General features: G+C 41.2%; 1 protein-coding gene across 2 annotated transcripts in view; it reads left to right on the forward strand.

Annotated features, from left to right (window-relative positions):
* The window catches only part of prex2 (phosphatidylinositol-3,4,5-trisphosphate-dependent Rac exchange factor 2), a 420,366-nt gene that overhangs the window by 189,127 nt on the left and 213,851 nt on the right, over positions 1-17,388 (forward strand). For both annotated transcript variants that reach the window (XM_043689238.2, XM_043689237.2), the window contains exons 24-28: positions 54-276; positions 3,197-3,404; positions 7,443-7,622; positions 14,594-14,688; positions 17,002-17,084. In XM_043689238.2, the coding sequence (XP_043545173.2) occupies positions 54-276; positions 3,197-3,404; positions 7,443-7,622; positions 14,594-14,688; positions 17,002-17,084 (789 nt within the window). The remainder of the gene's footprint in view (positions 1-53; positions 277-3,196; positions 3,405-7,442; positions 7,623-14,593; positions 14,689-17,001; positions 17,085-17,388) is intronic.

The following is a 17,388-nucleotide window of genomic DNA, read 5'->3' on the forward strand; positions in this document are numbered from 1 at the left end:
TGCTTTTGTATCAGTCGGTATCCTTTGTGACTTTGACTATATTTTCGGTTTAGTTCTCACGTGTTCTGAAAAACCGAGCCTGGCCAACCTTCAAACAAGCCAAGTCCAAGATTTCTCCATTGCACAGCAGTGATTTCTGCCCGACCAATTGTCACTTAAACGTGATGGAAGTGTCGTACCCGAAAAATGTTGCATCATTGGGCAGTGCGTTTGGTGTACAACTGGACAGTCGGAGACAGCTCAGCAATGATATCAACCCCCAACGATTAGACTGTGGTATGACCTCTTTCATTGGCTCTGCTGAAAATAAATAATGGAAGTTCGAATGGGTCAGTTCAAAACTAGCAGATGTGCAAGCTGCATACTTACTTACTGACCAAACATGAAAGGCATATTTTATCTACAATCTCACATCTAATATTCTTGTGTGGTGATAATGCCAATGTAGCAGCATCAAAGATAATGGCTAAATTGGCTGTGGTGTTTTCTTAAAATCATTCATCTGGTTTAAGGGTAATAGCTTAAATGGTAGAGTGTGTACTTTTCATGTAAGAGGTGATAGGGAAATTAGTGGCGGAGTGTCTCTAGACTTGTAATCCAGCAGCCTCAGGCTAATACTCTAAAAGTGTAAGTTCAAATCTCATCACCACATGTGGGGAAGTTTGAATTCAGTGAATTAAGTGTGTAGTTGAAAGCTAGTTTCAGGAATAGTGATCAGGAATCACTCATTTGTAATGACAAAGACATGAGGGAAGAGCTGGCCAGAGTTGAGAGGCAATGGCCGAGTGGTATTATCGTCGGACTGTTAATCCGGAGACCCAGATAATGCTCTGGGGACCTGGGTTCAAATCCTTCCACAGCAGAGTGTAGAATTTGAATTCAATAAATATCTGGAATTAAGAGTCTAATGATGACCATGAATCCATTGTCTGACTGTCAGAAAAACCCATCTGGTTCACCAATGTCCTTTAGGGAAGGGACTTAGCATCCTTACCCGGTCTGGTCTACATGTGACTCCAGAACCACAGCAACGTGGTTGGCTCTTAATTGCCTTCTGGGTAATTAGGGATGGGCAATAAATGCTGGCCTAGCCAGCGATGCCCTCAACCCATGAATGAATAAAAAAATAAAGTTGATTGGAAGGGAAGATGGTGGAGCAGCAATGGCAGGAGTTTCTGGGGATAATTCAAGAAACACAGGAGAAATTCATCCCCAAGAAGAAGAAATATATTAAGAGGAAGACAAGGCAATTGTATCTGACAAGGGAAATCAGGGAGAGCACAAATAAAATAACAAATCTGCCTCTAGTGAGATCAATGTATTCACAATTGACACGTTGAGCACTGATCTTGCGGTGAGATCGGTCGGAGGGAGTGAAGTGAAGCAGCTTCTGAAAGAATCAGAGCATCAGATCTGTTGCCCTGGTAGCACTCAGATTCAGAATGAAGCTAAGGTGATGTGTCTGGAATTTACCTTCCTGATGGGACTTCTTCTTTCAGAATCGAAGTCTTTCATCCAATGACAGCTCATATGTCCGACTTGAAAACAAAATTAACAAGATGAGCATTGGTCTTAATCGAAGTGAGTCTGGAGAATTAATAATGGAAAATATGGATATGGCAGTAGAATTTAATAAACTTTTTGCATCAGTCTTCACTGCAGAAGGATTCTAGGCCTAGCTATAATATCAAGAAGTGGAATCGAGAGAGGAACTCAACATGACAAAACTCACATTACCGGGAAGTGGGACTGAGGATATTGTTGGGACTATAAACTGACAAATGTTTTGGATCCTGAAAGAAGTGGCTAGTGAGATAGTTGATAGTTTTAACCCTCTCAAGTTCCATTGAAGACTCCATTAGATTGGCAAATGATAAATCTAACTGCTTTGTTAAAAACTGAGGGAGACAGAAAGCTGAAAACTAATGGCCAATGAGCTATAACATAGGTAATAGGGGAAATGTAAGAACTTATATATGAAAGAAGTTATAGCAGACCACTTTGATAAGTTCACAGGAATCAGGCAGAGTCAACATGGTTTTGTGAAAGGAAAATTCTATTTAATCAATTTATTGGTGTTCTTTGAAGACCTAATGTGCTGGGGGGATTTGGTGGATATACTGTACTTAGATTTCCAGAAGACATTTGATGAAATACCCCATAAAAGGATAGTGAGGAAAATGAAATTTTACGGTGTAGGGTATAGCATATGAGCATGGATGGAGGAATGGGTGGCTACCAGGATAACAGGCTAACAGATTGGTATAATCAGGTCTTTTTCAGTTTTGTAAGATGTAAGGCATGGTATGTCCCAGTGAATTGGTGCTAGGATCTCAATTGTTCACAATTTATAAAAGTGTTATTGATGAAGGGATGGAAAGAAAGTTGCCAAAATTGCTGAAGTTCAGTGTTCCTCTTGTTTTTGAATCTTTATGCTTTAGGGAAGTTTTTGAGATGAGTTAGTAATAGGTCACACAGGTAACCAATTTAACTTGGCTTATCCGGAGGAAGCTAAGGTAAATGATGGGCTCTTTGCTTAGTTACAAGTTCTTCCCTTCGCTGGGATAGGCCAGATTTCAGAATCACTCCTTTTGTGACGTAATAGACATTTACTGACTGATCTTTGATGAAACATTTGCCAAATTCCTACATGTAGACGTTTTTATAATTCACTTTGATGGTCTTTCAATCCTAGAGCACAAAATAACCCATACAAGAAGTTAACACCATCTACTAGCAAAAGAATTCTTACTATATTCTTACTAACAGAGGCAAGTAGTTATATTTAAGGGTTTTGCAGCATTCATTGGTAATGTCACTTAATGTTGACACACTTGTGATATTAACAGTAAAGTATTGTGGATTCTGGAGATCTAAAATAAAAACAAAGTGCTGGAGAGTCTGAGAGTATCCGCAGAAAGGGAAACAGAGTTAACGGGAAATAAAAACACAGTGCTCCTTTCTCTCTCCACAGATGCTGCCAAACCCACTGTGTTTCTCCAGCACTTGGTTTTTATTTGACTTACGTGTGGTTGTTTAAGCAAACAGATGAATCATTGTTAAATAATTGGAAACATACTCTTAATGGACCGGTATTTCAAATTGGTATACATTAAAGTATTGTCTGATACTGTTATCAGTACACTTTCCTATGAAGGAATTTCAATATTCAGCACTCAATTTTGATATTTTGTAGATGCATTGAACCCGGTGGAATATGCCCATCACTGCATCACCACCATGGCAGCTCCCTCTGGGCATAGTTTGGGTCAGCAAAATGGACCTGGTCTGTACTTTCTCCTGAAGGAAAAGGATATCGAAACGCAAGATGCATATCAGAAGCTTTTGAATAAGCTGCAGACAGTTGTGAAAGAACTAGAAATCTATATTGCACAGATAGATGAGTGAGTACATGAGCAATTTCTTATTTAACACTGACCAAGACATATAGGTCCAACTGTAAATGATGGTAAGTAAAAGTCCTCTAGTCGCTATAAAACATAATCATTAACTTATTGATACTTAGAGTGCATCAACTTGGTATTAAAATTTCTACAATACAGAGAGAGGCCATTCAACCCATCAAATCTGCACAGACCCTCTGAGGAGCATCCCGCCCAGACCCATCTTATCTCCATGAACTGTCCTTTACCATGACAAATCCACCTAGCCTGCACATCCCTGGACACTATGGGCAATTTAGCATGGCCAATCCACCTAACCTGCACAACTTTGGATTGTGGGAGGAAAACAGAGCACCTGAACGAAACCCATGCAGACACGGGGAGAACATGCAAACTGCACACAATCATGGGTGGAGTCAAGCCCAGGTCCTTGGTGCTGTGAGGCAGCAGTGCTAACCACTGAGCCACTATGCCATCCCCTGTTCTGCTCTGAACATGTGACCAATATTTTCCTTTGTTCCATTCCTGTTCAACAAAGGATGTCTTATCTGCTGAAGTAAAAAGGCGCTAAGATAACACTGATAGCAGATCACCCAATAGCCGTTTCTGTCTCCTGAAATAGTGCACACATCTGAAACATATTTTTTGCAAGTTTTATTTTGGAAAGTTTATATCAGCTTTATCAGTGCTGGGACACTTAATACAATTGAAAGCAAACACTGATCATTCTGGTGTGAAACTATTTCTATCTTCCAGGTAAAAACCAGCAACCAGTCAACACTGAGAAAAATACTAACAAAACAGCTTCAAATATGCTGGTACTTGGATAAAAGTAATTACATAATCTTGGGTGATGAAAGCAAGAGATTAATCAAAATCTGAACACATCAAAATGGCCCAGTGGGGATTCAATCAAAATTAATTCAATGTTGTTCAATTTGAATTAATTTCTAATTAATCCCCTTTGAAGTTCAGGAATGAAGGTGTTGGGAACAAAAGTGTGACCAAACATTTCAGCGTAATTTCTGCTGTTAGTTTGCCTGTGGCAGCCAAGGTAACACTTTGTGTGAAGTTTACTTTTCTGGTGGACTGATATCCTGGTTATGACACTGTGAGTGATGAGTCCTCCCATTATTACAAAATAAAAAATATACAGTCCCTTCAGCCTGGTGATTATAACAGCAATAATGAATTAAAGGATGTAGGAATAGATTTTATTTTAAGGGAAGACAATGGTGAAGTGAAATTTCACTGGACTAATAATAGGGCGAAAGTGAGGACTGCAGATGCTGGAGATCAGAGTCTAGATTAGAGTGGTGCTGGAAAAGCACAGCAGGTCAGTCAGCATCCGAGGAGCAGGAAAATCGGCGTTTTGGGCAAAAGCTCTTCATCAGGAATCCTGATGAAGGGCTTTTGCCCGAAACATCGATTTTTCTGCTCCTTGCATGCTGCCTGACCTGCTGTGCTTTTCCAGCACCACTCTAATCTAGACTCTGGACTAATAATCCTGAGCCCCAGGGTATTGCTCTGGGTACATGGGTTCAGATCTGACTGGAATTTGCATTAGATTTTAAAAATCTGGAATGAAATGCTAAACTAATGGATTTGCATCCATTCTCGTGAAAAAAAAATCTGATTCACTAATGTCCTTTAGGAAAGGAAACTGCCATCTTTACCTGGTCTGGCCTACATGTGACTCCAGACCCACAGCAAAGTGGTCGACTCTTAACTGCCCTCTGGACAATTAGGAATGGGCAATAAATGCTGGTCTAGCCCAGGACCAACCACATCGTGTGAATGAATAAGAAAAGGATACTAATGGTACAGTGAGGAACTTTCTATCACTCAAATGAGAGGCATAGATAGAGTGAATAGTCAGAGGCTTTCTTCCAGGGCAGAAATGGTTATCACAAGGGGGCATAATTTTAAGGTGATTGCAGGAAGGTTTAGGGGAGATGTCAGAGGTAGGTTCTTTACACAGAGAGTGGTGGGTACGTGGAATGAACTGCCAGCAGTGGTGGTCGAGTCAGTTACATTAGGGACATTTAAACAACTCTTGGATAGGGAAATAGATGACAATAAAATGCAGGGTATGTCGGTTAGTTTGGTCTTAGAGTGGATAAAAGGTTGGCACAACATTGAGGGCCGAATGGCCTGTGCTGTACTCTCTCTGTTCTATGTTCAATGTTCTTAAATGTCTTGAGTCTTTGTTTCACTATTTATTTAGAGGTGAATAAATGTTCTTGAGCTTCATAAGAAACTGATAGCAGCGGTTTAAAAGTGAAGCAATCTTCATAAAAGTGACTTGACACATAAAGGTCCCAGTGATACATTGATCTGTGAAGACCTAATTGCATGCATAAAAATGAATGATGGAGCATTTTAATGAGAGAGCTCATCTGAAGCGGCTGTATGAGGAATATCTATTTGACTAGAAAGGATTCTGTAATGATTCCTCGTTAAATTTATTATTTTGGAGAGAACATACCAATTTACTGAGGCTGTAGCAATTTGGAAATACTTCTGTCATGCAGTTAAATTCTAAACATCAAAGTAGAAAAGGTATTCATAATTTTGAGTGGTATATGATTTCAAAACTTTTAGTCAATATATGCCAAAAATTGACTGACATAAGTAAAAGAAAACTGCATTTTGTGAAATTAGCTCAGCTTAAAAAAAACTGCATGCTGGATTGTTCAATAATCAGGCGTAGTGTTTGGTTTGATTATTGTATTGATAATCCAAAAGCTGAGAATGTTGGAAATCTGAAACAAAGCCAGGAAATGGTGACAAAAACTCAATAGGTCTTCCAGCATCTTTATTTTAGTAAGTTTGGGGCCTAGATTAATGACTTGGAAATGTACGTTCAAACTCCAGGCGAAATTGCACTCTGTTAACGAAATAAATTTGCAATAGAATGGTAGCATCAGTAATATTGACCGTGAAGCAACCCAAAATGTGGTAAAACTCATCTGAACTGATTGTCATCCCTCCATTGTCCCAGGATAAGGATCCTGACCCCTTCCCTCTGTATGTTCTTGAGGTGGATTTCAGTTCTTGAAGAACTCACTATCAATTTATTCAAGCCAACTCAAGATGGGCAATAAAAGCTGGTTCTGAACAGCATCCACTTGTTAACGATTATAAATTTCATAAATTTGGTGTCCCAGGAATTGTTTTCCAAATGTCAAGGTCACTATGACAAGCAGTTTTAGTTAACAGCCTAGAGACACACAATGTCACCAGAAATGAGTTTGCTCATCAAGTTGTAATGCTGACCCCAAATGGGTTTGACTTGCATTAATAATCTGGATGAGAGGATCAAAGATTGGGTATTCAACTGTTAATGGGTTAGGTTGAGGGCATAGGTTTAGGGTGAGAGGGGAAAGATATATAAGAGACCTAAGGGGCATCTTTTTCACTCAGAGGGTGGTATATGTATGGAATGAGCTGCCAGAGGAAGTGGTGGAGGCTGGTACAATTGCAACATTTAAAAGGCATCTGGATGGATATATGAATAGGAAGGGTTTGGAGGGATATGGGCCGGGTGCTGGCAGGTGGGACTAGATTGGGTTGGGATATCTGGTCGGCATGGATGGGTTGGACCGAAGGGTCTGTTTCCATGCTATACATCTCTATGACTCTATGACTCTAAATCACCTACTTCGCCTGGATTTAAGGTCCAACAGGAGTTGTGGTTGTGCAGGCTAACCCCCATGATAAAATAGATGTTGGTCAATTAGACATGCTGCCAATTTTCTGTTCTTATCTCTCTGACACCCACACCCAAAAACACACACACATACACACGTACACACACACACACACAAAAGCACTCACCCAAAAAAACACACACACAGACAAACATACACAAAAATACATGCACACACATACATGTGCACACACAAAATCACCCTTTAATGTAAATTAAAATATAAGCTTTAGTATTTCAATTTGTTTCTGGGGAAAAGAAAAATTTGCTGTATTAATTTCTTCAGTGAAAATTCTGAACTGAATGTTTTGTTTTTCATTTTATAGTCTCCTATCATCAATAACACATCCGTCTACATCAGAGACCAAGGTGGATGAGGCCCTGATAACGGGAGACAATATTGCTGACAAGGCAGAACGGAACAACAAAAAAGTTTGCTTTGTAGTAACCGGAGAGGACCAGGAAGATTCTGGTCATGATACAATAAGCAACCGGGATTCTTACAGGTATAATATACCTTCGATTACTATTCAATGTAATTATACTCAATGTTCAGTTTAAAATAAGTGTTACAGAAGTTGAGCTTATAATCTTCCTTAAGAGTGTTTATTTTGCTCATGTTTAAGTTTAAGTTGTGCCTGTTGCTGTATGTTATGTACTGATTTGTTTAATTATATTGAGCTCTCAATCTGTTAGGTTTTTCTGGGGATATTCTCTGTCACTTACTGTCTTTGGCAACTAACACCACTTTTGACTGAGAACAGAGCAATATTGTGGATGCATTGCAAGTGGCTTACCTTAGGCTTAAACTCTGACATGATGTTGCTGATGCCTTGTGAACTGCTAAGAGTCCCAGACGCTGCACACACTTTTCCACTCAACTCCCTGTTAACAGTACTACACTCTGTGACCTGTAGCAGGAGTTGGGGTGTGGTGATTATCTAACACCATGGAGACTTCCTGTCATTTCTCCTTCCATCACCAAATCACTAAACCTGGATCTTGTCGTTTTGCTATCCTTCATTTCTCAGTTACCCCATTGCCAACTATTATTTCAGCTAATTAAATGGCTCCTAACTGGCTCTCACTTACAAATAGGTGAAAGTGAGGACTGTGGATGCTGGAGATTCGAGTCGAGGGTATGATGCTAGAAAAGCACAGCAGTTCAAGCAGAGTCCGAGGAGCAGAAGAATCGACGTTTTGGGCAAAAGACCTTCATCAGGATTCCTGATGAAGGGCTTTTGTTGAAATGTCGATTTTCCTGCTCCTCAGATGCTGCCTGACCTGCTGTGCTTTTCTAGCCCCACATTCTCGACTCTCACTTACTCTCACTCAGGAATATCGACCTATTATTCTGTGGACAGTTCATCATGCAGCGTTCTATATTTTAGAACTTTAATGGCAGTAGGTCAAACTTAGAAGTCAGAAATATGAATGGGGGTAAGCCTGCATGCTCTAAAATGCTGGAAAATCAAAAGAAACTTAAAATCATGAGAACATAGATAAGGTGAGCAGCCAAGGTCCTTTCGCAAGGCTAGGGGAGCCCAAAACTAGGGGGGATTATGTGAGAGGGCAAAGCTTTAAGAGAGACCTGAGGGGCAACGTTTTTACAGAGGGTGGTGCATGTATGGAATGAGATGCCAGAGAATATGGTAGATGCAAGTGCAGTTACATTTAACAGATATTTGGACAGATACATGGATAGGAAAGCTTTCGAGGGACATAGGCCAAATGGAGACAAGTGGGACTAGTTTAGTTTGGGAATGCTGGTTGGCTTGGACAAGATGGACCGAAGGGCCTGTTTCTGTGCTGGATAACTGCGTGACTTCTATAAACATTGAAGAGAAAGTGCGGACTGAAGATCAGAGTCGAGAGTGTGGTGCTAGAAAAGCACAGCTGGTCAGGCAGCATCCGAGGGGCAGGACGTTTCAAGTATAAGCCCGACTCCACCACCACCTGATGAAGGAGCAGCGCTCCGAAAGCTAGTGCTTCCAAATCAACCTAATGGACTATAACCTGGTGTTGTGTGCTTTTTAACTTTGTACACCCCAGTCCAACACTGGCACCTCCGATTCATTAGGAATGTTCATCACATTATGCTTGAAATGACGATTTTCCTGCTCCTCAGATGCTGCCTGACCGGCTGTGCTTTTCCAGCACCACACTTTTTGACTCCATAAACATTTGGCTAATTCTATAGCAGCAGCAAATCGGAGCGTTTTGTTATGTAATCCATTTACACAGGTTATAATTTTTAGTTGGTAAAGCTCAGTTAATACATCAATCTTAGTTTCTTTCTGCTAAGTTTAGGTAAGCATTTAATCATCGAATCATATGGGAGCACAGGAAAATGTCCATCAGCCCATTGAGGTTGTGCCAGCCAACAATCCCCAAACTGTTCTAATCCGATTTTCCAGCACTTGGCCCATAGCCTTACAGCCTTTACAGCCACAAGTGTACATCTAAATCCTTCTTCAATATGATGAGGGTTTCTGCAGCTACCACTCTTGCAGGCAGGGAGTTCCAGATTCCTGGCCCCTCTGGGTGAAAAGATTTTTTGGCGGGTCGGTGTGGACTTGTTGGGCCGAAGGGCCTGTTTCCACACTGTCAGTACTCTAATCTCCTCGAAGCCATCTGCCCCACTCGCTTTAGATCTATTCCCCTGGTTGTTGATCCCTGCGCCAAGGGGAAAGATTTCTCCCTCTCTAACTTATCTAAGCCAATCATAATTTTATACATCTCAAACATGTGCCCCCTCAGTCTCCTCGGCTCCAAGGAAAACAAGACCAGTTTGTCCAACGTCCCTTCATGACTGAACCTCTCCAGCCCTGCGAACATGCTGGTCAATCTCCTCTGCACCCTCTCCAGTACTATCACCTCCCTTCTCAAATGTGGATTCCACAAGTGTAAATATTACTCTCACTGTGACCTAACTAACATTTTACGCAGGTCTAGCATTATCTATCTGCTCTTAAACTCTATGCCTTGGCTAATAAGGGCAAATATCCTATATCCTCACAGTTCATGAATTCCATTTGCCACTGATCAGCTCATTACTTTTAATAGTTTAACGCATGTCTAAAATTGCACTAAGGAACATGGTGTGAATGTATTCGGTGTTTATATCTGAATTTTACCTGTACTGCAGCATTTGCGAATTGAGTATTGATTATATCATAGGAGAACTAACTTGGAATTGAATATCAGATCCACACTGCATTGACTGACAATGACAGCAGTACTTAAACCTTGCTCAAAGCACCGCAGTGATTACACTGACACTTCAGATTATTCTCCTTGTTGTGTTTCATCTTGTGCTTTTGATGCTGCTAAAAGTGCTCAAAAGAACATGGGGTGGAGAGCAAAACAGAGTACAAGACAATTGATACATTCTGAATTGTGATTTGGAGGCGCCAGTGTTGGACTGGGGTGTACAAAGTTAAAAGTTACACAACACCAGGTTATAGTCCAACAGGTTTAATTGGAAGCACTAGCTTCCGGAGCACCGCTCCTTCATCAGGTGGTTGTGGAGTGTAAGATCGTAAGACACAGAATTTTACAGTTATGTGACTGAAATTATATATTGAAAAAGATCTGGATTGTTTGTTCAGTCTCTCATCTTTTAAAATGACCATGTTGTTTTCAATTCTTTCATATGTAAATCTCAGAATTTATTCAAAGGTTACATTCTCAAGTGAACTTTAACAATAGGTGCCTTGTCGGCCCAGATAATGCAATGAAGGTGGGAGGTACCGTGTGTGAGGCTTCTGTACCCCAATGTTCAGACTGATTCTATTTCTATAAAAATGGATTTCCAGAATCATGCAGTTTTTCTGCAAATACACATTCACACCACAAACTTGTGTGTGTGTGTGTGGTGCAGTCGGGTCATCTGTAGTGTGACATGAACCCGAGGGCCCTGTTGAGGCTCTCCCTATGGGTGCCAAACTTAGCTATCAGCCTCTGCATGGCCACTTTGCATTGTTGCCTGCCCCGAAGTCCGCCTTGGAGGATGATCACCCAAAGGTCCGAGGTCGAATGTTCTGGGTGGCTGATGGCTGATGTTTTATCCGGCTGGGAGGGACCACTCCTGTCTGTTAATTGTTGACCAGACAGCACTACGCACGCGCACAGGCACACATACACACACTCCTACAGAGCCATGTGTTGACACAGACCCTCTCTCATACACAAGCTCTCTCTCATATGCTCACACATACACTCTCACACTCAGACTCACACACATACACGTACACACACTCTCTCACAGATACTCATAGATATACCCCCTCCCACCCCGCCCCCCCATACATACACAGACATGCAAACAAACATATATAAGTATGTGGGGTGAATTTGGGGCATAGAAGCCTCACACTGGGCACCTCCCATCTTCAATGCATTATCTGGGCCGACATGGCACCTATTTTTAAAGTTCACTTGAGAATGTAACTTTAAAAAAGTTTTGGGATTTACATATGAAAGAATTGAAACCAACATGGTCATTTTAAAAGATGAGAGACTTAACAAATAATCCAGGTCTTTTTTCAATATATAAGTTCAGTTACATCACACTGTAAACTTTTGCTATAAATTCTGTGCCTTATGATCTTATACTCCACAACCACCTGATGAAGGAGCAGCGCTCTGAAAGCTAGTGATTCCAGATAATCCTGTTGAACTATAACCTGGTGTTAGAACATAGAACATAGAACAATACAGCACAGAACAGGCCCTTCGGCCCACGATGTTGTGCCGAACATTTGTCCTAGCTTAAGCACCCATCCATGTACCTATCCAATTGCCACTTAAAGGTCACCAATGATTCTGACTCTGCCACTCCCACAGGCAGCGCATTCCATGCCCCCACCACTCTCTGGGTAAAGAATCCACCCCTGACATCTCCCCTATACCTTCCACCCTTCACCTTAAATTTATGTCCCCTTGTAACACTCTGTTGTACCCGGGGAAAAAGTTTCTGACTGTCTACTCTATCTATTCCTCTGATCATCTTATAAATCTCTATCAAGTCACCCCTCATCCTTCGCCGTTCCAATGAGAAAAGGCCTAGCACTCTCAACCTATCCTCGTACGACCTATTCTCCATTCTAGGCAACATCCTGGTAAATCTTCTCTGCACCCTCTCCATAGCTTCCACATCTTTCCTAAAGTGAGGCGACCAGAACTGCACACAGTACTCCAAATGTGGCCTAACCAAAGTCCTGTACAGTTGCAACATCACTTCACGACTCTTGAATTCAATCCCTCTGCTAATGACGCTAATACACCATAGGCCTTCTTACAAGCTCTATCCACCTGAGTGGCAACTTTCAAAGACCTATGAACATAGACCCCAAGATCCCTCTGTTCCTCCACCTCACTAAGAACCCTACCGTTAACCCTGTATTCCGCATTCTTATTTGTCTTTCCAAAATGGACAACCTCACACTTGGCAGGGTTGAACTCCATCTGCCACTCCTCAGCCCAGCTCTGCATCATATCCAAGTCCCTTTGCAGCCGACAAGAGCCCTCCTCACTATCCACAACTCCACCAATCTTCCTATCATCTGCAAATTTACTGACCCACTCTTTGACTCCCTCATCCAAGACATTAATAAAAATTACGAACAGCAGAGGACCCAGAACTGATCCCTGCGGAACTCCACTTGTAACTGGGCTCCAGGCTGAATATTTACCATATACCACCACTCTCTGACTTCGACCGGTTAGCCAGTTTTCTATCCAATTGGCCAAATTTCCCTCTATCCCATGCCTCCTGACTTTCCGCATAAGCCTACCATGGGGAACCTTATCAAATGCCTTACTAAAATCCATGTATACTACATCCACTGCTCTACCCTCATCCACATGCTTGGTCACCTCCTCAAAGAATTCAATCAGACTTGTAAGGCAAGACCTACCCTTCACAAATCCGTGCTGGCTGTCCCTAATCAAGCAGTGCCTTTCCAGATACTCATAAATCCTATCCCTCAGTACCCTTTCCATTACTTTACCTACCACCGAAGTAAGACTAACAGGCCTGTAATTCCCGGGGTTATCCCTATACCCTTTTTTGAACGGGGCACAACATTCACCACTCTCCAGTCCTCTGGTACTACCCCCGTTGACAGTGAAGATGAAAAGATCATTGCCAACGGTACTGCAATTTCCTCTCTTGCTTCCCACATAATCCTAGGATATGTCCCATCAGGCCCGGGGGACTTGTCTATCCTCAAGTTGTTCAAAATGTCCAACACATCTTCCTTCCTAACAAGTATCTCCTCTAGCTTACCAGTCCGTTTCACACTCTCCTCTTCAACAACATATTCTTAGATTGATTGTTATGGAGAGTACTCACTGATTCCACCATGTAACACATTTTGATAGTTTTTTTACAATTTATGATTTAACGATAAGAGACAGCATCAAGAGATAAAGGATTTTTTAAGATTATGGCATTGGTCAAAACAATTAGTGTTCACATTCTGGAAATGGCAATAATCATGAAAATAAATACAGATTGCAGAAATATGCTGCAATATAAATATCAGATAAAAGTTTCCATAATCTTACCAGCTCATTGGGCTGCTCTTTCATTAGAGAGAGCTGACAGGTGTTCGTTTAACCTGAAGGTCACCATGCCTCAGGGTAAGGGGAGAGATATGAGGAGGAGAGGTTTTCATAGTGACCTCAGCTAGTGTGTGAGTTGAACTCATGCAGTTGGTGACACGGGACTGAAAAATCTGCTGTCAAGCGCCGAGTTAACTGAACCCCTTTAGAAAATTCTCTCAAGTGCTGTTCAGGATATGATTGCAATTTGTGATAACAGTCTGCCACAGTCTTTATAAGACATCATTTATCAGTGTTGTTTGCAACCCCATCAGCACATATCCCCAGCTCTGCAAACTTACTGCAGACACATTACATGTCAAAGTGTACATAGTTAAATTGTACAGTTGATAGTATCCAGCTGGAGATGGTTCAGAAGAGATTTACCAGGATGTTGCTGGGATTGGAGGGATTGAGTTATAGGGAGAGGCTGGGACTTTTTTCACTGGAAGATAGGAAGTTTATAAACTCATGAGGGGCATAGATAAGGTGAAAGATAGGTGTCTTTTTCCTAGGTTGGGGGATTTCAAGACTAGGGGCATATTTTTAAGGTGAGAGGAGAAAGATTTATAAAAGACGTGAGGGGAAAGATTTTTTACAGTGAGTGGCTTGTGTGTGAAATGATCTTCCTGAGGAAATGGTGGATGTGAGTACAGTTCCAACGTTTAAAAGGCATTTAGATAAGTACTTGAATAAAAAATGCTTGGAGGTATATGGGCAAAGGATGGGCGGCTGGGATTAGTTTAATTTGGGATTATAATGTGCATGAATTGTTGGATTGAAGGGTCTGTTTCAGTGTTGTATGATTGTATGACTCTTCATGATTTTGTGAAAGCAAGAAGCTTAACAAGTTTGTGTTTCTCCCTAGTGACTGTAACAGTAATAGGAACTCCATTGCTTCCTTTACAAGTATCTGCAGCAGCCACTGTGACTCCTATGTGCACAGTGATGAGATGGACTCTGGTAAGCTCCATATAACTCTGTGTGCGTGCGTGTGTGTGTGTGTGATAGAGAGAGAATGTGTGTGAGAGTGTTTTTGTGTGTGTGTGTGTGTGTGCGTGTGTGTGTGCATGCATACATGTGTTGCATAAGACCATAAGACATAGGAGCGGAAGTAAGGCCATTCGGCCCATCGAGTCCACTCCGCCATTCAATCATGGCTGATGGGCATTTCAACTCCACTTACCCGCATTCTCCCCGTTGCAGACCATGGGTAGTGAATTTTAATTTGAGTTTTGTCCTACATTTGTCATTGCCTTTTTAAAATTTCTTTAAATGTTCTAAATATTTACTTTGCCTTGTGTACCTTAAATTGTGCACCTTTTGCTTCCATATTTTCAAGTCCCTTTATGGTGGGCTGCAGATAATAAAGATAAAAATGTGTAAAGACAATTTTGAATAAAACAAATACAGCCATGGCAATCCAAACATGAAACTTAGGAATCAGAATCAAAATTTTAAAAATGCTAAATGACTAAGAAAGATTTTCATTTAATTCACACTTAATGTATCAATTGATAAAAGCAAGAATATGACTCTGTAGGGACTGCAGCAATGAGACTGCAACCCTCCCGTCATCCATTCAACTTTACTTCAGTAAGCTCATATTGAGATAAAACTAAAATTAAATACCTTTACGTTTTTAGCTGGCAAAAGTAGAAAATATTCAAACAAATATATTGTGATGTGGTAGCTGTATTGAGTTGTGCATATATTGTTTCATGACATTGTTGTAAAATTGAGACTAGTTTTTGGCCTTGTATCTAAGGAAGGATGTGCTGGTATAGGAGGGGATCCTGAGGATCACAGGAATAATCCTGGGGATGAAGGGGTTGTCATATGAACAGTGGTTGAGGACTCTGCCTCTGTACTTGAGTGCGGGTTTCTGGATAGAGTGGGTATGGAGAAAATGTTTATAATTGTAGGAGAGACTAGGACCTAAGGGCACATTCTGAGTGAAGGGACAGCCCTTTTGAACTGAGATGAGGAGGAATATCTTCAACCTGAGGGTGGTGTATCTGTGGGACACATTGTTGCGGAGGGGCTGTGGAGGCGAAGTCATTGAATGTATTGAAGACAGAGATGGGTAGGTTCTTGATTAGTAAGGAGATCAAGAAAGAGCTATAGGAAAAGGCAGGAGAATGGAGTTGGGAATGTATCACCGTGATCGAACGGTGGAGCAGACTCGATGGGCCAAATGGCCTAATTCTGCTCCTATATCTTATGGTCTAGCTGTCATCATCCCAGGGTTACCACTGACCCGGTACTGAGCTGTAGCAGCTATATAAGTGCCGTGGTCACTAGAATAGGTCTGAAGCTGTGAATTCTGCTGCCTCTAATTTCCTAACTCTTCGAAGATTGTCCATTGTGTAGGGGCAAAAATCAAGAGTGTGATAGAAGACTGTACAATTGCCTGGATAAGTCCAGTTTGAGCACTCAAGAAGATTGACTTTGTCTAGGATAAAGCAGTCGGATTGATTGGCATCCCATCTAACACCATCAGTGTTTAATCCTTTGACCAACTATGCTGAGTGGCAGCACTGTGTACCATTTACAAGTTGCACCGTAATATCTCCCTAAAGCGCCTTAACACACTCCCAACCAATGTCTTCTCCCAGTTGGAAGGTCAAGGATAGTGGATGCTTTGGAACACCACCTGCACATTCCCCTCCAAGCCACACTCCATCCTGACTTAGATTGATGTCACCCTCTGTTACTGTGGCTGCATCAAAATCCTGGAACTCCATCTCATGCAACTCTGTGGGTGTTCCCACACCACATGGATTGCAGTGGCTCCAGGAGGCAGCGTCTCCAGCTTTTCCAGAGCAATTAGAGATGGCCAATAAATGCTGGCCCAGCCAGTGACATCCACATCCCATAAACGAACAAAACAAATTAAAATAAAACATCTATATCCTGAAATACGTTCAGTCATCGACATACCCATTCCTTTCCCACACCTACTCCTATTAGAATTGGAAACCTCCCTCCTTATGCAACCTCAGTAATAAAATTATTCATGTGTATTAGACCTGAAGGAACTTAATTATTGGCAGACAAAGAACATTTCTCATACTAATTGCTGTTCAGCAAAGTGAAGTTTGAAATCGGCCCTTCAGAATTACATCAGTCATTGATATCTATTGAGTTAAAGCTCAGAAGGTTAACAAAATATGATCAGGATCAGTAACAAGATAAAAATTATTCAATTTAAAATGAATATTTTGAAATGGTGAATCAACAACCAGTATCTTTATTTCCTTTTGTATCTGATAGGTGATGAACTACCTTGCAATGTTCATATTTCTCATGATAAACAGGATAAACTACATGGCTGCCTCGAACATCTCTTTAGCCAGGTGAGTTTAAGTGAATCAAGTCCATCCTTGTTTGAAATTGATGGTTAGTATTCTGTCCTTTACTGTCTGGTCAAAATTTACATTTTGAAAAGAGTATAATTTCAAGGAATTGGTAATGCAGGGATTATTATGAGCACTTTTCGTACATTTCATCTTCTTTCGTAAGTATCTTCGCTCCGAGTTGTATTCCCATGATGAAGTTGTCATAATCTACTGAACTGCACTCTTATTAATGAGAGAGATGACTGGTGGTGGTTTAACCTGAGGGAAGAAGTTGAGTCCTTTATGGGAACTTCAGCTGGTG

The sequence above is a fragment of the Chiloscyllium plagiosum genome, unplaced genomic scaffold (assembly GCF_037043375.1).
Source record: "Chiloscyllium plagiosum isolate Xiang-an unplaced genomic scaffold, Cpla_swu_hap1 HiC_scaffold_4, whole genome shotgun sequence".
Classification (NCBI taxonomy): Eukaryota; Metazoa; Chordata; class Chondrichthyes; order Orectolobiformes; family Hemiscylliidae; genus Chiloscyllium; species Chiloscyllium plagiosum.